Raw genomic sequence first — 22005 nt, forward strand, 5'->3', positions numbered from 1 at the left:
ATCTACTGCACATCACCTGTCTGTGTGTGCAGGTTTGAAGTTTGTCGTACGAAGACAGTAGACACGGTGGTTGAACAACACTGAGAAGTACTTGTTGATCAGTCCATAGAAGTCGTAGTGAAAGCACATGGAAGAACCAAGGAACTTCTGTGTTATTCTGTGCTGTTTGTAATTGTGACTATTGTTAGTGACAAAAGAACAACTGAGATTCGGAATTGTGAAAAAACTTTTATCTTGGGCTTGCTGGAGGCAAGACATATTTTATGATTTGTTTATAATAGAGTTATAGTTGTTAAACCATCTCTTAGCTACTTAAATCTAGATCTAATGTGAGACAATATATGTGACTTCAAGAAGTCTGATGTTTACGTGCGAAGTGTGAATTTTGTTCTTTATGAAGCTCAAATATACCAATAGTTTCTGAAAAGTATTCTTCGAGTACCTAATTATTTTGCAAGTAGAGAGACAGTATTTAAGGTTCCTGTTTCTAGCATCATTCTTTGGAAAAGAAGTTTATAGAGATTCCAGAAGCTGGCTATCCAGTGAAGAAGATCGGCTGTGTACACCAAGTAAGTCGACTCGTATAAGGAGAAGTGGGAAGCTTGCACATACACTTCAAACACTCTTAGTCTTCAAAATGATAGACCATCATGCCATTGCCTCTACTTAGAACGCAACTTCACTAAGTTCCTTTCACTTACTGGCTGAAACTGTGAAGACTGTTCACATCACTTATGAGGTAGATGTACAGATATTGACTTATATTGTTGTTCCCTGGTCTGATCATGGGCTTTGGTTTGTAGCCACATGGTGGGATTAAACATAACGCCACATCAATTGTGAAATAATTCCAGGTGCAGATTTCTTGATCTGTGTTTCATGATCCTGAAGAGTTCACGTGTGCTCAGAATTCAGTAAGCCCCAACTTAGGAAGTAGAGTTCATGTCAAAAGGACATGGAGTTTCAAATGTTGCAGAAAATGCAGAGAAAATGGAGTGGAATGCTCCCAGCACTTGCATTAAATGAATTGGAATGCTGCCAGCAGTTAGTAAAAGTAGTAAGAAAAATTAATTCTGATCAGAAAGATAGGCTGGGGCCAAATGGTAACTAGTTGTTTTTATTGGTCTTCTGCATCATACATAAAAGTGGCTGAGTGTTGCTGAGAAAGAGAAATGTTACTGTAGATAATTTTTTCATGTTTCAGTTTCACCTTAACACACAGATTTAGCAGAGGTGGCAGAGACCAAGATTCTTATGATATAGTACTAATTTCCCTCCCAGAGTTATTTTCAGAAATTATTAAGACAACTCTTTCATTGTAGTAACATCAAAGATTATCTGATCACAACAAGGTCCAAGGTTGTCAATGAAATACTTTTATGAGATCATAATTTCGCAGGCTTAATAATCTGATTTTAAATTTTTCTTTTACGTCATTGGCACACATGTTCCTGATGTACTTTAGCATTTACCATTGTTCCAAATATTTAGTGTATTGATAATAGTCAAAAAGGTTGTATGTGCTTTTGAGTACTCACCAAATTTTTACTTGTGAAAAAGATGGACTAAAGCATTTGCATTAAATTTTACTTGAATGTTGACTATGGCTTTTGTCAAAGGTACTATGCGTAATAGAAGAGTTATGAGTCATATCAATGTTTGAAAGTGGATCAAAATGATCTTGAACATGATGACTGCCCTGTACGCCCTTGCACATCAGTTACTGATGACTGTGTGGAAGAAATAAAGAAAATGGTTATGTAGAATTGCCAAATCACCATCAATTGTTGATAATGCTGGAATATCCTTTGGCTCATGCCAATCAAGTTTTTGGGATGTTTTGGGCATGAAATGTGTAGCATCAAAGTTTGTTCTGAAATAGTTGAATTTAGAACAAAAATGACATCACTTAGGAATTGCTGAATGAAGTCGACAATGATCCATAATTTCTAAAGAAAGTTACAAGAGGTGCAAACATAGGTATACAGGTACTATGTTGAAATCAAGGTCCAGCTGTGCCAATGGAAACCACCTGAAGAGCCAAGACTGAAAAAAAGTCGACAAGTTCGATCACATATGAAGGTTCTTCTCACAGGTTTCTTCAATCACAATGGGACAGTGCATATGTGTTGCTATCTTATGGTTGTACAGTCAATAAGGAATACTACCTGGATTGCAAGAAGTAATCCAAATTAAATGACCAGAATTGTGGTAAAACCACTTGTTTCCACAATAATGCTCCCATCCACACCTCAGTGTTTATTCATAATCTTTTGACAAAAAAAATCTTTATGTTGTCACACATGGCCCCCTGTGACTTCTTTCTGTTCCTGAGGCTGAAGAGAACATTGTTTTGCCAGTACTGACAAAGTAAAAACAGAATTGCTGAAGGAACTGAATACTATAATGAAAAATGAGTTCCAGAAGTGCTTTCAAGATTGGAGAAAGTGCTGGTGCAACTGTATTATATCATAGGGGAATTACTTTCAAGGGGGCAAAGTTAACGAACACATAAAGATTCCTTAAGAAAAAAATTCCCATAACTTTCTGATCACACCTCATCTGTCCAAAAGAACAAACACCATTTTGTGGTCTGAACATGTCCAACGTGCCATAGGATTGTTAGTTCTGGGGTGTGGTGTGATGGGTACTGTAGTTTCTTTCATTGGGGCAAATGTAGTGGCGTGGGAAATGGGGACATAAATGAGGCTCACCAGTGGTATTGTAGGATCTGCAGTAGAGATAGGAAAATACTGGAACAGGAAGGGAAAATTCAAGCTTTTCAAGCTGACTTAGACAAGGCAAGGGAGTATCTGGACAGGTTAAAGAGGGAGAAGGGTGAACAGAGGTGGGAAGTGGCAACAGGTGATAGGGGGAACAGGCAAAGGAGAGCTTCAGACAGCTTTGCCATAAATCTTGAAAATAGATTTGACCTGTTGCCTCAGTCAGAATTGGATGAGCCTCATGTAGCTGAAGCTGTAGAAAGGGCACAACAAGCTTTCAAGGAATTGAAAAAGGTAGGGAAATTTGTAAAGAGAAAGATAGTTCTGTTGTTAGGTAGCTCCCATGGTAGAGGTATTGGCCAACTACTGCAGGAAAATCTAGGTCCAGAGTACCAAGTCACAAACTCTTTGAAGCCTAGTGCAGATCTGGGTCAGGTAACAGAGGATGTGGGTTCTATATGCAAGGATTTCACGAAGGAGGATGCTGCGGTTATAGTAGGTGGTCCAGGAAATAGCATTGATGGAGACTCTGAATATTCCATAGAGAGTGACCTGGTGAAGATAGCATCAGCAGTGAAGCATACAGGTGTAGGATTTGTGTCTGTGTTGAGACGCCATGATCGGGCTCATTTGAACTCTTCTATCGGGAGGGTGAACTTGGAGTTGGAGTGGCTGCTTAGGACGGATATAGGGTCCCATATTTGTTTGATTCCTGTGGATGCTATTGATAGGTAGGACTACACTAGGCATGGCCTTCACCTCAATAGAAAAGAGAAGGGAAAACTGTCTGGGTTGATTGCAGAAAACTTAAGGGGGGACACTGTCACAAGTAGTAAAATACCAGTGGTCACAGGTGTCAGAGGGATGCATTTTTTAGGATAGGGAAGGGGGAAAGAAAACGAGTTTTAAGAGAGATAGGCAGACACACTCAGTTTGAGAAAACAGATGAACAGGAATCAGATTTTAGCATACAGCCTCCATTTAAACATTGTTTAACAGAAAGTAATCAGAAACTGCCAGTTCATCTTCACCAAAGCAGTTATAATCCCTTTACTATGCAGTATCGGTTATCTTTATTACACCAGAACATTATGGGACTCAGAAATAAAGTTGATGAACTACTCATTTGTATTGATGAAATGAATTCATCCAACCAAATTGACATAATCTGCCTCTCTGAACATCAAGTGACCACTGGTATAGATATGTTAGACATTTCAGGCTTTAAGCTAGCTTCCTACTTCTGCAGAGTAGATATGGATGGAGGAGGAGTTGCCACATTTCTTAAAAACTGCCATAAATTCAAGAACATTGACATTAATACATTCTGTTTAGAACAGCATCTAGAAGCATGTGCAACAGAAATAGAGTACCGTAACAGATCCTATATAATAGTAACTGTTTACCAAGCACCTGCAGGAAATTATAATATATTTATAAATCATCTAAAAGCTCTTTTGGGTTATTTTACAGGAAGAAACAAAGAAATTTTGATTGCTGGTGACTTTCATACAGATTTTCTAATGCAGTCTACCTGAGAATGCAAGTTTGTACAGACATATATTCAGGACAGAATTTAACCTAAGCTTCGACAAGCCTCATACTGATACCTGTGTAACTTGTGACAGATTACAAATGAAAATTATACATGGTACACCTGATGAAAAAAAAGACAGCTGAAGTTGAAAAATAATTTCATCTCAGGAAGGCAGAAGCAGGAAAAGAGGCCAAAAGGAAATTCAAGGAATTAAAGGATGACAACCAGGTTGCAATATGCTTTGATCTTCGAAAGATGTTGCCGACACCACATGTGATGAACTTGAAAGCCTACTATATGTGACAGCTTTGGACATACAACCTCAATATTCACAACTTAATCAGTGGTACTGCCCACATGTTTATGCGGCATGAAGGACAAGCAAGTAGGGGTTGCCAGGAGACAGCACCTTGCCTGCTGAAGTATATTCAGAGTCTTCCTCATACTGTGAAGCACATTTCAGCCTTCAGTGACAACTTTGGAGATCAGAACAAGAGCCATCTAATAGTAAAATTTTGGTGTTATATTGTTATGAACACCCAAATTGAAACTGTTGATCACTATTTCTTGTTTCTGGACATTCATACAATGAAGCACTTGGGGGAAAGGAGGCTGATGATTTGATGGGAAGCCGTGGGGGTGTGAGACATGAATTTGGGAGGAAGAGATAGCAGATGTACGTGATAGGAATGCAATCCATGAACACCAGAGCCAGTGAGTTTTTGCAACGCATGATGATGATGACAGTGACAAGGAAGAGTGTATTTGGAGGTGGTGATAGACCAGAGGAAAGGGAGACTGTTTGGTAGAGGGAGTGGGCACAGTGGGCTAGCAGAGACTGACACCAGGAGGGTTTCAGGAACAAAAGGTGTGTGACAAGGCTAGCTCCCATCTATGTAATTCAGCAATGTTGGTGCTTGGATCTAAATGGCATCAGTTGTGAAGTATACATCATGCTGAGTTGCATTTTGTGCCACTAGGTGGTCAATTCTGTTCTTGACCACAGTTTGGTGGTGGGCATTTATTCTGGTTGACAGCTGGTTTTTGGTGATGCACAGAGATTGCAGCACAGTTGGTATATTAGATAGCTGCTTTCGAAGTTGGGCCTGCAACTGATGGTATAGGATAAGCCTGTGACAGGACTGCAGTGTGATGTGGTGGGTGGGTGGATCAAGCAGGTCTTGCATTTGGGTCTTCAACAAGTATGTGACTCCTGTGGTAAGGAATTGGTTGTGGGAGCGGCATAGGGAATGACCAGGATGTTGTGATGGTTAAGTGGGTGATGGAATACCACTTTACGAGGGGTGGGAAGGATTTAAGGTAGGATGTTCCTCATTTGTGGCCATGATGATACATCATCAAAGGTCTGGGCAAAGGATACGGCTCAGTTGCTCCAGTCCAGGGTGATAGTGGGTGACAAGGGATGCTGAGAAGATTAGGGGGGGTATGGTACAGGAGTTCTGCTTGTTGAGTAGGTTTGGATGGTAGTGCCTGTCTGTGAAGGTTCTTTGCAAATGTGACCTGATTTTTTAACACTGAAATAACATCTATCATCTCAGTCCATGGAGTTTCATTTCATTTTCTCCCCTTTAGGGAGCTTTACTTCTTTGTCAGACAGTCTTTATTTTCCCCTTCAGTCTTCATCGCTAATTTTGAAATATTCTTTCTTACTTTCTAAAACAGTTGACTATACTGATGTCCTGTCAAATCACTAATTACACTGATAAGAATTCAAAAGTTATGCAGGTCTTTAGAAACACCTAATTTACAAATGACCACATGTACAAATCTTCTGCTTACAGAATATGCAACTTTTCAGGGAAATTTAACAAAAGGTAATCATGAAGACACAGTGACTGAAAATGATATTACAACAAGACAGCCTGGTAACAAACCAAATATTTAGAAAAAAGTGTAGCAGGAAAAAGATATGAATATCAGTACATTAAACTCAAATAGAAAATGTTGATATAGAAAACTTGTCCAGTTACATAAGTACAGTAACTGTTTTATAGATACCTCTCACATTTTAAGCATGAAATTCACAATTCAAGAGAAACTGGAATATGAAATACCTGACTATACCATTAAGACTCTTCTGACAATGACCGAGAAGTATTTAAAATGAATGAAGTCCTGAAATACAAATTTAGAGCTCTTGGCATATATTGCTTATTTCCAATTTAGTGAAAGAATTTTTCCATATAGTTAAAAAAGCTCAAAGTAATACCATTATTAAATAGTAGCAACAGATAAAAAGTTTAAACCATGCTATTTGCCCTGACACTCCGTAAAGCATTTTACTCACTAACAAAGCAGCTAATCACTAAAATCTTAACATGACTACAAGCTACAGATTGGCAATCAAGTAGATCTTGTCCTCACTATAAGGTGTCCCTCTCATCCTGGATCTGAGTAAACTGACTTCCTATTTAATGTTCCCCACCCTACCACTTTCTCCTCTGTGATGAAGCAACTAGTAGTCCCAAAAGCTAGGATAGTGGTATCTCGTTTACTGTTGCATGTGTCTATCAGCAATATTACACATTTTGCCTCTTGATGGTTAGTACTGATGAGCATTACTATCTTTTGATACGATGAAAATACACACATCAAAAAAAGTTTTGCATCACCCTGGTTCCCAGAACTCCTTAAGATAGACATTGACTGTGGCTATTGTATCACGAACACAATCCCTTTGACTGTTCAGAGATGTCACTAACCCGCCCAAAGATGTAAACAACCATGCATGAGCAGTGCCTATTAGATGGAAGGGGACTGACAGCCGATCAGTTCCAGTCATTCCACCAGGAAGGAGGTACACGGCTTGTGTTATCTGTAGTTCAATCACACCTACACGGTCAGTACTGCAGTTCGATTGCATCCGCATCATTACTTTGTACCAGGAAGGGCTCTCAAAAAGGGATGTGTCCAGGCACCTCAGGGTGAACCATGATGTTGTTCAGACATGGAGGAGATACAGAGAGATAGGAACTGTTGATGACATGCCTCGCTCAGGCTGCCCAAGGGCTACTACTGCAATGGATGACCACTACCTACAGATTATGGCTCGGAGGAACCCTGACAGCAATGCCACCATGTTGAATAATGCTTTTTGTGCAGCCACAGGACATCGTGTTACAACTCAAACTGTGCGCAAAAGGCTTCATGATGCACAACTTCACTCCCAATATCCTTGGCGAGGTCCATCTTTACATCTACAACACCATGCAACATGGTACAGATGGGCCCAACATCATGCCAAATGGACCGCTCATAATTGGCACCAAGTTCTCTTCACTGATGAGTGTCGCATATGCCTTCAACCAGACAATTGTCGGAGACATGTTTGGAGGCAACTGGTCAGGCTGGAGGCCTTAGACACACTGTCCAGTGAGTGCAGCAAGGTGGAGGTTCCCTGCTGTTTTGGGGTTGCATTATGTGGGGCCAACGTTGGCCACTGGTAGTCATGGAAGACGCTGTAATGGCTGCACGATACGTGAATGCCATCCTCTGACCGATAGTGCAACCATATTGGCAGCATATTGGCGAGGCATTCGTCTTAATGGATGACAATTCATGCCCCTTAAGTGCACATCTTATGAATGACTTCCTTCAGGATAACGACATCACTCAACTAGAGTGGCCAGCTTGTTCTCCAGACACGAACCCTATCAAATATGCCTGGGATAGATTGAAAAGGGCTGTTTATGGACAACGTGGCCCACCAACCCCACTGAGAGATCTACACCGAATCGCTGCTGAGGAGTGGGTCAATCTGGACCAACAATGCCTTGATGAACTTGCGGATAGTATGCCAAGAGGAATACCAGCATGCATCAATGCAAGAGGACATGCTACTGGGTATTAGAGGTATCAGTGTGTACAGCAATCTGGAGCACCACTTCTTAGGTCTTGCTGTATGGTGGTACAACATGCAATGTGTGGTTTTCATGAGCAATAACAAGGGTGGAAATGATGTTTATGTTGATCTCTATTCCAATTTTCTGTACAAGTTATGGAATTCTCGGAAACCAAGGTGATGCAAAACTTTTTTTTATGTGTGTATATCTGTTTGTGCTTTGAGAGTAAATTAGGATAATACTGAAATATAACTGTAGAATACTTATGTTTATAATACTCTTATATTTTTCTGTATAACTTGACATTTGTAATACCATTTTGTGAGGACAAAGAAATGCTACTACTCATTGTGTCGCCTTGGCCCTGATGTCAACCAACTGTGCATATAATATTACATTATGAAATAATGTGTGTATAGCTTATGCAGTATGTGTCGTAATCAGTGCTGAGAAATGAATGAACAGTGCAGTGCTATTTTTTTACGTTACTAAATAACTTCTTTGAAAATAGTATTGTATACTGGGGTTAAACCAAGTGTGGTTACACTGTTTTCAACAGACTTTGCTTGTACTTGGAAAGATGGAGGCTCCAGTCTCTGTCTGGCCATCCTAATTTAGAGTTTCAGTGGTTAATTTTTATCTCTTTGTCTCTTTCCCTAACACTGCATCCTCAACTTTCTCCCTGTATTCTCCATTTTTTTCTTAATGTTCCTCCTACCAGTCACCTACCAAGTTACCATACATATCTATTTGTTCCTCTTCAGAACAATTTTTCTTACAACCTTCCTATTCTTTGCTCCCTAGTTCCACACCCCTTACATTTCCACACAATGCCCTTGAACAAATATTGCTACTTGCTCTAATCAGTTAGCAGCATCATAAGGAAACAGTGTCTGTGCACATGTCTTTGTTAGCTGCAAAGCTGTCAAAGTGGATATCAAATGAAAGCTGGGAAAGTTTTCACCTTTTCTGCGTGTCAGTCAATTACACAGAATCTGCCCTATCCTTAGATGTGTAGTCACATACTACAAGAGTAAATTCCATATGGATTACACACACACACACACACACACACACACACACACACACACACACACACACACACACACACACACACACACACACACACATGCAAACACAACTTAATGTCATATACTGAAGTACACATTGGGCCTTCTTAACTACATTCTATGAAGAGAAAAAATTAAATTAGTCTACAATTATCTCAATAGGCAAATTGAAACATCTGTGAACCGTCTCTTTTTATAATAAGTAATGTGAAAGACTAGTTAATGAGTTCAAACTCCATTTATTTTTTGGAAACACTTCTTGATTGTTTATTATTGTATGTACACTGTTGTGATTTATATTATTCACTTACCTCATTAATCTGCTCATTTCCTGAAGTTTTTCTCTGACAACTTCTTTTGCTGCTAAAAATAACTCATCTAGCTTCCTATGTCGAAATGTAGACGCCTTGTAAGTATTACTGAAATTATTAACAATTAATTAGAATGTGTTCATTTCTTTCATTATACACAGTTTATTGTAAAACCTCATTTAAATCAGTCCTCAACTAAAGAGTAATCTGCTTACCACTATATTTTCATAATAATCATCCTCTAATTATCTTCTGTCCAATCAATGCAGACTCTTTTAATATTTGTTATTACTTATATAATGATCATTATTGTTATAGAACCTTCAAATCATAGCACACAGATGGTTTCAAGTGATTAGCAAATAAGCTATCAGAACAGAGGCATTACCGTCTACCTTAATGTTCATTACCAGGTAAAGCCCTATTCTTTTCTCATGATCATTCTATTTCAATTGTAGAGCAGAGTTTAAAAATGAATCTATATCCAAACATTGGTTATGTTCTTCTGCAGACTTATCCAGCAGACAAAGAGTTGGTTAACACAAATTTGCATATTATTGAAATGACCAGCAAATTTGCATTCACTGTAGTCCTCTCCAGGGCAGTTCACTGCTGTAGACTAGTGAATGCCTTCCTTTATACATTGTCATTTTTGGTTATCTATAGAACTGGTGTGGTTGCAGCGATGTATACATTGGTGAAACCCAGGGACCCATTAGAACTCATGTTTCAGAACATGAATGTTACACATGACTGGGACAGAACAACAAGTCAGCTGTAGCAGAACACCACCAGGAATGTGAACCCCATCAATTTTCAAGAACCTCTCATGCCTGCTCGGCAGCCACTGAAATAATTAAATGCACAGGGAGGTTTGCTACAAGTTGGCTGAAAGCTCGTTTTGTGACAGTCTTTTTGTTGTTCCTATCTGCGACTCAGTATCTCTGCTACTTGGGGAGTAGCAAACTATTATTTTCGTAACATTGTTACATTCCATCCTGGATTTTCCATTGTTTGATTACTTATGCTGAGTGCTGTAGTTATCACTCCAATTATTGTTTGATATGACTGAAAATTTGTCAAAACAATGGAAAATCCAGGATGGACTGTAACAATATTATGAAAAGGAAAGTTCCTATTCACCATACAGTAGAGATGCTAAGTTGCAGATAGGCACAGCAAAAAGACTCGCACAATTAAAGCTTTTGGCCATTAAGGCCTTTGTCAACAACAGATATAGAAGAAACACACACACACACACACACACACACACACACACACACACAACTCACACACATGACTGCTGCCTCAGGAAACTGAAACCACATTTATTTGTAACAAAATCAACAATCTGACCAGTAATTTCCTTAGTTTGAGACATAAAAAAGGAATGGCAGGATTGTTACCAATAACTGCTGAAACAATTTGTTGCAGCATTTGCCACTTAATATATATCATTTCTACAGACCTTTGTGACATTTTAATCCAACAAATATTGAATGAATAGATCAAAATATACAAGGTAGTTTTCCACCTCTATGAAAAACCATGGCACAAAGTACAGAATGGAAATTTTAATATGCATCTTAACATTTGTCACATTCTACTGCATTATGTATAAGTACCTTCATGGTTTCAGCAGATGACTGCACAAAAACTAATGCATGCATTTTGTGTCCTGGAATTCACAAACTGTGGCTTAACTGTAACAGTTCAGTGACAGCTTTGTACCAAATACAAGTGAAATGCTCCAAAAGACAAAACAATTGATAAGTGATACAACACATTTCATGGGATTGGCTGCTTATGTGGTGCACAGAAAACAGGCTGACCAGGACTGTCAATAGAGAAAGTGGAGTGCATGCATGAATCATTCATCAGGAACCTAAAGAAATTAACGACATATGTGAGCAGGCAACTGTAGATACCACAATCAACTGTGTGGCACATTCCATGCAAATGTCTGCAAGTAAAACCACATCAGCTGCTGCTGTTACATTGGCTGACTGCTCAGAACAACAATAATCTTTTTGGCTTTTGCACTGACTTGCAGCAGCTACTGGAGGAATATGCTGTAGCCATGGGAGTGTCAGTTTGGGTGCCTGCGTGGTTGTGTGTGTTGATGTGAGTATTACTGCTGGGGAAAGAGTTAGCACTTGAAAGCTATTGTGAATACTGTTTTCTATTATGTGTGACTATGCTCCATGCATCGAACCCCTGTAAATAAATGATTGCCTTTCCCTTATTTTACATATTGCTCCATCAAGGAATTTCCATTATTGTTCAACTCTATGTCATTTCTTCCTATGGGATATGTCAAGAATGTGTGTTCCTGCCTCCACTGCCACATAATCTAGATGAATTACAGGGAAGAATAATTAATACAGTCGCCAATATTGACCATGAGTTGTTAGGACATGAATGGCCAAGTTTCACTATCACATTGACATTTTTCTTGTCACAAACCTTGCCCATATTAAGCACTTGAAATCTGAGTTAAGAACTTGCAGAGATGCTCTATACACTATACATGTCTGCTTTCAGTTTGGCTTGCAGTTTCTGCACATATGTCTTCTGAAACAATGGAGGTACTTATGAATAATCCTGTGTATGGAATTTGTATCTGAATCAGCCCTTCTTGACAACATACTGTGGATCCCTCAAATGAAACATAGGGCCCAGTAGTTGGAATGAAGGACAGGTCACACTCATTTACCAGAAGGGCAGCAGAAGTGACCTACAATACTTATATCCAGTGTCACTGACATATATCTACTGCAGAATTTCAGAACTTTTTCTGAGTTCAGAGGTAATGTGGTATTCTAATAAAATGTCAACCATCAGAGATTCTGTAACCATCAGTCATGCAAAATGCAAGTCACACTTTATCTCAAAAGACATACAAAAAGGCATCAAGGGAATCCGGTGCTTGCATTAGTTCTTAACTTCTGAAAAGTGTTTGACTCAGTACCACAAAAACTCTAATTAACGAAAGTACAATTGTATGGTGTATCAAATAAAATTTGTGATTGGATTGAAGATTTGTTGTTAGGGAGAACATACCATGCTGTCTTGGATGGAGAGTTACTGAAAGATGTAAAACTAATTTCAGAAGTTTCACCAGGAAGTGTGTTCGGTATCTTACTTCTCACGTTGTCTATTAATGACCTGGCCAGTCATACCTCAATCAAATTTCAAATTTGACTCAACGTCGGTGACTTGCTTGAAATGCTAAGAAATGTAGATCTGTGCACTTCGCAAAACACAAAAATGTACTATCCTTAGACTACAGTATCACTGGATCACAACTGAAATCAGTCAACTCATACAAAAACCTTGATGTAACAATTTGTGGAGGGTATGCAAGGAAATGATCACATAAACTCAAACAGTAGATAAAGCAGGTGGCAGACTTCTGTTCTTTGAGAGGATGCTATGAAAATGCAGTTGATCTAGAAAGGTTTTCGTTTACATAACACTCGTTTGCCATATCTTAGAATATTGTTCATGGGTGTGGGGCACATACAAGACAGGGCTAAAAAGGGATTCTGAGGTTACACAAAGAAGTACATCACAAATTGTCACATGTTTGTGTGAGCCATAGGAGTGTGTCACAGAAATATTAAAAAATCTTAAAATGGCAAATACTTAAAGATGTATGGTAACCGTATAACAAACAAGTGCTTATGAAGTTTCAAGAAAAAATATACGTGAGGAATCTGAGTGACCTGCCATTTCTTTTTAATCTTGCCCAGATTATGCTTCTCATCTCCCTGACAAACTAACTGTTAGTTCCAAAAGCTAGGGCAGAATGTCACTTTTAATTTTATTTCTATATGTGTCAAAATTTGAAACAATAAATTTCACCTCCTGAAGGTTAATATCCATTTTGTCTATTAGGAGTAAAAGTTTTCAAAATCATTTCTCTATGAGAGCCTCAATTAAATAATAAATATTCCTATCAAATTTCGTATTTCATGGCCACGGTTTAGCAATCACTGTTGACTACATAAATAATCTGATATGTGATTTATTCATATCATTACATACAATTTTCAAATAATTTGATTTGACGTACAGGAGACATGTCAAGGTTTACAAAAAGAAACTTTTTTCTCTTTTTTAAGAGAAACACAAAAGTTTACATTATATTTTACATTTCTAAGTTACAGCTACACAAGTACATAAAATAATACATGTAATACAATCCCTTTGTTCAGACTGTGAAGCTGTCCTCAATGAATTCTTCAACAGAATAATAACACTTTTCCACCAGAAGAGTAAAGAGCAATCTTGTCATTGAACCAAGCTCCATCATATATTTATTACTGCCTTTTATTTTTTTAACCCCGTATACTCTGGCATTTGGGCATAAAGTTTTAAATGATATGTTGGAAGTTTGAAATTATCTCTGTGGTGAGTGCTATAGTTGTGGTCAAAACGGAAAGCGTCTAGTGTATGTTGATTTTTATATAAGAACACCACTACCTCATATACATAAAGCAAGGGGATAGATAGCATTTTCAAATTTTTTAACAGTGGTCGACAGGATTCCTGCTTTTTTGCAACATACATGTTTCTAACTACTTTCTTTTGTAATACTAGAAGCCTAGTGACATTTGTTGAATTTCCCCAGAAGATTATGCCATAATGAATAAATGACTCAAAGGAGCAGTGATAAACTATCTTTCTGGTATCCATGTTTGTTGCACCTGACAAAATACACATTGCAAATGCCAAGTTGTTCAGTTTATTTGCTAAGTAATCTATGTGTACCTTCCAGTTTAAATTTTTATCAAGATTTAGGCCTAAGAACTTCAAGTGGTTTGCTTCTGTGATATCCTGATCATTGCCAGTTATCTTCATTTCAGTCCTTTCTACTGATTTAGCTTCAGACTGCATCATTTTGGTTTTAGTTACATTTAGTTTTAGTCTGTTTTGATGGAAACAAGATTTGAGTTTTTCTAAAGTATTTTTGGCTTTTTCTGGAATATTTTCAGATACCTCATTTTCAATTAGAACTGATGTATCTTCAGCAAATAAGACTGAATGAACATCAATAGCAAGCGGTAGGTCATTTACGTAAAAAAGAAACAGATAGCGACCCAGTATCGAACCTTGTTGGACTCCTTAGGGAACTGTTTTCCAGTCTGAGGAATAATTGGTTCCTTTTGAAGTTAAAATTACTCTTTGTTTCCTATCTGACAGGTAAGAGCTAAACCATTTTAAAGCAGTGTCCCTGATTCCATACATCTGTAATTTGTGCAGAAGTAATGCATGGTTCACTGAACTGAAAGCTTTAGTTAGATCACAGAATATTCCTGTAACCTTTCTACCCTTACCTAATGTGGAGCATATTTTTTGGATAAGCTCATTTATAGCATTTACAGTGCTTTTACCCTGTTGGAATCCACACAGGTTTTTGAAAATTATATCATTTACAGTAATAAATTTATTAATTTGTTTTGCTGCAACCTTTTCAAACACTTTAGAGAAGACCGGCAAAAGAGAGATAGGGCGGTAATTCCCCATATCTTCTGTCAATACTTCTTTGAACAGAGGTTTGATCTCAGCATATTTCAATACATTTGGAAAGCATCCCTGTTCAAAATATTGATTTATAATAAATGAGAGTGGTTGAGAAATAATATCGTACACACAACTGATTACAGATGTGGTTATTCCATCTCACCCATGTGAGGTTTTGTTTTTTAGACTTTAAACCCTTCTTACACACCCTTGGGGGTTGGATTTTGAAAAATCCTTTCTTACTAGATGCCTACCTCACACACAATGTTCCCTCCAAATTTTGTCAGTCAATGAGTTTCTCCTTTCCTTCCTTTTTGGAAAACTATACTTTGAAGGAATCATAAGAAAAAAGTGGATTTTAGTTTACATATGACTTATTGTGAAGCTGAGAAAAATTACATGCAGAGAGCAATAAAACAAAACAAAAAATGTTCCTTGTTAAATAAATAGGAATTCTATTTTTGTTTTACCATAACACTTCATTTCAGTGCTGAAAGTAAAGAAAGAATTAGTTTATACAATCATTCACATATAGTATGCAAACAATCAAACTGAAATACGTACTTCAAGGACAAAACAGTAATAATCTGAGAATCCAAGCTATTTAAGAAATAATCTTGAACTTTATGAAGGCCCAGAGTACTTTTCTCCACTATAAAATCTATTTTACGATGCATCATCTGAAAGTAGCTATCCAGCTCTGCTTCCATATCTTTTCTAATCCTTTTATCGATCTCAAATTCGTCATGTGGAATAACTTGAGATTCAGGAAGTTGCTGATTTCTGTGAAGGAAAACATAACATGGAAATGACACCATTCAAACTCCAATGATAATTAGTATATTTAGTATCTGTAGTGTAGTAGCTAACTAAATATTCTGCTTAGTTTTTTCTTTCCTTAATGTACTATTTTGTGCCACTGCTTCTAAGGTCTTTTCAATATGAAAAATCAACTGAAACTACCAAGGCATTTTGTATGAGGTACAGTGCATGACACTACAGTTTTATTGTAAATTCAGACTATTTCATTTAACCTGCCTCTCCCATGCACTTCGCAGTGGTTAGCAGAGTATGGATGTGGATGCAGGTGTAGGTCTAATATTAACAACAAAATTGCGTTACTGAATGCACCAGCAGACAAAGGCAGGAAAGTTCATTCATTTTGACAAGGTTGAGTTCTACACCATTGTAACATGGCTACCAATGTCAGACAAGTTTTGGCAACATGAGTCAGACAACGAGGGTCTTGACATTTGAAATGAAACTCAGGCATCTATGACAAATCTTGCACAAGTAGACACCAAAATTAGCCACACTCAGTCCTCCACACTGCTCAAAAATACTGCAGACCCACATCCAAACAGCTGAATCAATAAAAATGAAAACAACTGCAGTTATGTTTTAAAGTACATGTTTCTTGAAACAGATATTAAATTTAGAATACATTATGTACAATAAACATTATACAAACCACTATGGATTAAGGTACTTGTGAATTCAGTGTAGAACTGGAGCAAATTCTTCACTCATTAATACAAAGAAAAATCTTTACACATGCATTAAATTAAACTCTCAGTTTAAAACTGCAACATAAAAATGGCCAATAAAGATGAAACCTGATAACTGTAGCAAGATAGTTGTTGCTGATGTTACCTAGTTGATGGAAAAATAAAACTAAATACATATGCACATCATAAAATAAATATTGTACAAAGTTACATACCATCCCATGAATGGAATACAATAATTTCCCTGACCATTACAACATTGTGCTCTTCCTGAAAATGCAATCTCAAATTAGCTGGAAAGTTGCATTCTTGCTCATTCCTCAAGCATACAAATTTCAATTATAAATTCATTACCGCACACACTGCAGACATTCAGATTTACAATTACAATGCAGTCCTTTCAAAGTAGCAACATTGTGTTCTAATAAAAAGCAGTGATTCTTATTGGCTGGAATGAGTGCCCTATTACATCATGAACATAAGTCAATCAGCAGAATGTTGGAGTGCAGATGAACAGTGTTGAGTGGCAGACGGAACCTCATTTACTGTAATAGAGGACGTGGAATATCTTTGACAGAATCAAACTGAGCAGTGAGCATGTTTATCCAAGTGTTTATGAAGCTAACTTCTTTTATTTGGTCATTTTTGTAGTTATACATGCGTATTACAAAATTATGGAATTTAGGTGATACACCACATTAAAGGTCTTCCCAAAAAACATCATTTTTAGTATACTTTGTTGTGTTAAAGTGACTGAAAATATGGCATCAGTAAATAAAGATGCTGTAGCTCTTGGTATTGTTTAGTAGCTGATTATGGGAAGGGAATGTGATACACTATGTAAACTTTTTTTTAGAGAGAGCCTTGGCATCATAGTTCCAGTCAGGTAGCAACAGAAGAACTTAACATAAGATCAAAAATAATAAAAAGACTATAGGAAATAGTTAAAAATGTCAAGTTATATTTTTCTAGTATAGAGCATGATACTTTGGCTACATGTGTCCTGTACTGTTGTAGAGCAATAATAAGGTAATTTAGATATGGAATAAGTAGTGTGCACTCAATTTGGGAGTCTGCAGTAATGTTTTAAATGCCAAGTGTCTCTGAACCTGTAAGTTGCTTGAGAATTGCACTCTTACAATAGCTGACACCCCTCCTCCCACCCCATCAGATACGGAGCACACACACTGTCAGCTACTGGAATTGGAAAACTATTTGAGTTCTGCATGTCTGTTTATTTGGAACAGTTGATTATCACTGCCTTGTCTGCCTATCACATTATTTTAACCAACATGTGTTTTGTACAGTTATAGAACACTAATAAAGACAGTTTAGGTACAGGAATACTATTATGACACTGAGTTTGAGGGTCCATTGCGTCATGCATCAAGTGGGCTACAAATATCAAACCTTACTTGTCGCTAAGTGTGCAATACTCTGTAAATTAGATCAGTAGTAGATCAGTAAGTGAGCCATGTGTATTTTGTATTGTTATAAAATAATAATACAGACAATTTTTACTTGGAAATAACTATGTGATATTTAATTTGAGGGTACATTCTGCCTTGCAAAGCTCATTGACAAGAGCAGTACGAGAACAAGACTCTGAGGTACATACAGATTGGCCATTTTGTTTTAATGGCCAGTAAAGTAAGAGAGAGATTGGCCTGTTTCCAGTAAAATGGTATTGCTTAAGATGGAGTTGATAATTGTGATTGGGCTTAAAATGGAGTTGATAATTGTGATTGCACACTAAAATGCTGGGCCACGATTGGGAGATCCGAATATATGAGTATGTTGGCTTAGAAGCCCTGTTATTGGCCTGAATCAAAAAAACTGGCATGGCTTAGAAGAGGAGAGGTGTATGATGATGTCAGCCTGATGCCTCCGCTCTGCCTCTGCAGTGTAGGCAACCCCTGAGAGTTCTCTTGTGTGCTAGCCATGTGAATGGTATCCAGCCCGCCAATTGCTTTTCTTCTTACATGCAACAGGAATGTGGCACAGGTGAGATCATTCTGGCTGCAGGAATAGGGATTTGTGGGCAGTGCACATGACAGGGAGGTGTGGATTAGAAGTGGAGATAGCACAGAGGAAAAGGCAGATCATGGAAAAGAGTGGAGTACAAGTGAAGTTACTATCTTGCAGGGATAGTAGTGGGTGTGGGACAGTGGCTAATAGAGAATTAGGCCAATTCCTTAAATGGTGCCTGAGTCACGCAATCCCCCTGAATGGCCTAATTATAAAAATTCTCCTCTCTAAATGCCACCCCCTTCTTTCACAATGACCTACAAATTTTGCCAGTTCCTATCTCTCATGGATCAGATATTTGAGAATCAAATCCACATGATACAGGTCTTCCTGAACCTTGTCTGCTTCCTTTGCAAGATATTGTTACTGTGCAACCCCAGGAATTCTGAATGTTCAAAATTACAACATTAACTGTACTTTTGAATGAGATTTACACAAAAATGTTTAAGTTTTATAAGAACACAGTTTTTCACAGAAAGTTGTATCATTTTGGTTCACCATACCTTGCCTCTTCAATACTGTCTGGCAAATAGCTGATAAATTGTTTGTAAAGTACTGTTGTTGTTGTGGTCTTCAGTCCAGGGACTGGTTTGATACAGCTCTCCATGCTACTCTATCCTGTGCAAGCTTCTTCATCTCCCATCCTTCTGAATCTGTTTAGTGTATTCATCTTTTGATCTCCATCTACGATTTTTACCCTCCACGCTACCCTCCAATACTAAATTGGTGATCCCTTGATGCCTCAGAACATGCCCTACCAACCGATCCCTTTTTCTAGTCAAGTTGTGCCACAAATTTCTCTTCTCTCCAATTCTATTCAATACCTCCTCATTAGTTATGTGTAAAGTACTATTGCCTCTGTAATATGTGAGCTAGTACAGTGTGGTTAAAATAAAATTGGACTGGATAATACTTGAGGCTGAAACAAAATACATTGACTATGTTAATGAACAGAGCGTATGACAAATTGCCACTGTTGTGTTTATGATGTCAAATTATAATCATACATGTTGCTCTAAGGACAGTTTTATTTTGGATATTCTGTGGTAATTGTCTTGCCCCAATCTGGTGTCAAATTTCTCTTCAAAATAGTGTTCCCTTATAGCAAACTTAGTATATTATGCCAGTCTATGTGCTTGGTGAGAGTACCTCAGTATATAGTAGTTTGATTACGTACATCCTTGTAACTCATGTACACATTGCACACACCTGAACATATAAGTGTTATCTGAATCTCTTTCACAGATTAAAGTGAAAATACAAATACCATTTAGCTCTATTACAGACATTTTTTGTACAGCCTACTTAAATTAGAATGAATCTGTGTTTGTGGTGCTTAAATAACTGAAATAAGTTTTATATCTTCAGCAGTTATGCATTATATTAACTATTCAGTTCAGCCTGATTGAGGTGACACACTGATTACCATATTAAACTCGCATTTTGGAGGAAAATATTTCAAATCCACATCGAATCATCCTGATTTAGGTTTTCCATAATTTCCCTACTTCACTTGAGTCAAATGCCAGGATGGTTCCTCTGAAAGGGGATGGCTGATTTCCTACCCCATCTTTGAAACTGTCCAAGCTTGTGCTCTGTCTCTACTGACCCTGATGTTGACACGACAAACCCTAATCTTCCTTCAATCTTTGTTCATTTCAGGCCATTTGCTATCATCCAGGGTTTGGCTTGACATAATTGTATAAACAGTAGAACATAAAATGTATGGTCGTAGTACTTGTTTAGTGATATGTTTATAGTTGGGCCATCTAGTGAAATGTTGTGGGTAAAATAGCAGAAGGTGTCACTGTACTGGGAATTTTGGATATTGTGAAAGTCTCCATCCATACTAAAGAAGTCAAGAGGATGCACCTCATTACTCAGCATGACCTCAACATGATGAAGGATTTTTGCATCAATGATAATCAGTACTTGACACTGAAGTGCTGATGCACGTGTTGGTTCTGAGCACACATACCATAAGATTTAAGATTTGTAGGGCTACTGGAGAAACTTGCCGTGTAAAAATGAGTAACCTCTTATGGTGATGTAGAAATCGAGTTCTCATTAATCCAGAAAACAAATAATTTGCTTGTCTGTTTTGGTTCGTACCTTTATAGTATTACATATAGCTAACGACTTTAACTGAAACACTCACTTGAGTATTACAACATAATTCAACTTAATGTATTCTGTCAACTTTAATGGTTTTGTTACTTCCAATAAATAAAATATCTGTATCCTCTGAAGACCTGTACAACAGTAAATCTGTAAATGTTGTAGTACAGTGTTTGTTGTCATATGTACATCTCCATACTGCACTGCAATCATTACAATTGCATTTTTGCATATTCATTGTTCACTTGTGGCAAAAAATTGCACCAAACCTTGACGTAGTTTATTATATGCACACTTCTATACAAACAGGTATGTAGAAGATGCAGTGACTCTACAAGATACACCCACACAAGCAAAAACTGGTTTCACTCAGGTAAATAGACTTTGGCATTAAATTCATTGTAAGAAACTTGGCCATATCTTTTGATCATAACACATTTTTGAAAGCAACTTTCTTACTCATTCCAAAAACCAACAGACTTCCACCTTGCATAACCATCTATTTGTTGTTGTTGTTGTTGTTGTTGTTGTTGTTGTTGTGGTCTTCGGTCCTGAGACTGGTTTGATGCAGCTCTCCATGCTACTCTATCCTGTGCAAGCTTCTTCATCTCCCAGTACCTACTGCAACCTACATCCTTCTGAATCTGCTTAGTGTATTCATCTCTTGGTCTCCCTCTACGATTTTTACCCTCCACGCTGCCCTCCAATGGTTAATTTGTGATCCCCTGATGCCTCATTAGTTATGTGATCTACCCATATAATCTTCAGCATTCTTCTGTAGCACCACATTTCGAAAGCTTCTATTCTCTTCTTGTCCAAACTATTTATTGTCCACGTTTCACTTCCATACATGGCTACACTCCATACAAATACTTTCAGAAACGACTTCCTGACACTTAAATCTATACTCAATATTAACAAATTTCTCTTCTTCAGAAATACTTTCCTTGCCATTGCCAGTCTACATTTTATATCCTCACTACTTCAACCATCATCAGTTATTTTGCTCCCCAAATAACAAAACTCCTTTATTACTTTAAGTGTCTCATTTCCTAATCTAATTCCATCAGCATCACCCGACTTAATTTCACTACATTCCATTATGATCGTTTTGCTTTTGTTGATGTTCATCTTATATCCTCCTTTCAAGACACTGTCCAATCCGTTCAACTGCTCTTCCAAGTCCTTTGCTGTCTCTGGCAGAATTACAATGTCATCAGCAAACCTCAAAGTTTTTATTTCTTCTCCATGGATTTTAATACCTACTCCGAATTTTTCTTTTGTTTCCTTTATTGTTTGCTCAATATACTGATTGAAT

General features: G+C 37.6%; 1 protein-coding gene across 1 annotated transcript in view; it reads right to left on the reverse strand.

Annotated features, from left to right (window-relative positions):
* The window catches only part of LOC126416999 (cilia- and flagella-associated protein 44-like), a 582681-nt gene that overhangs the window by 256456 nt on the left and 304220 nt on the right, over positions 1 to 22005 (reverse strand). Inside the window, exons 15-16 of the mRNA XM_050084886.1 lie at positions 15598 to 15816; positions 9505 to 9612 (exon numbers count right to left, since the gene is read on the reverse strand). Coding sequence (XP_049940843.1) covers positions 9505 to 9612; positions 15598 to 15816 — 327 coding nt within the window. The remainder of the gene's footprint in view (positions 1 to 9504; positions 9613 to 15597; positions 15817 to 22005) is intronic.

This window comes from Schistocerca serialis, chromosome 8, assembly GCF_023864345.2.
Source record: "Schistocerca serialis cubense isolate TAMUIC-IGC-003099 chromosome 8, iqSchSeri2.2, whole genome shotgun sequence".
In the NCBI taxonomy this organism is placed as follows: Eukaryota; Metazoa; Arthropoda; class Insecta; order Orthoptera; family Acrididae; genus Schistocerca; species Schistocerca serialis.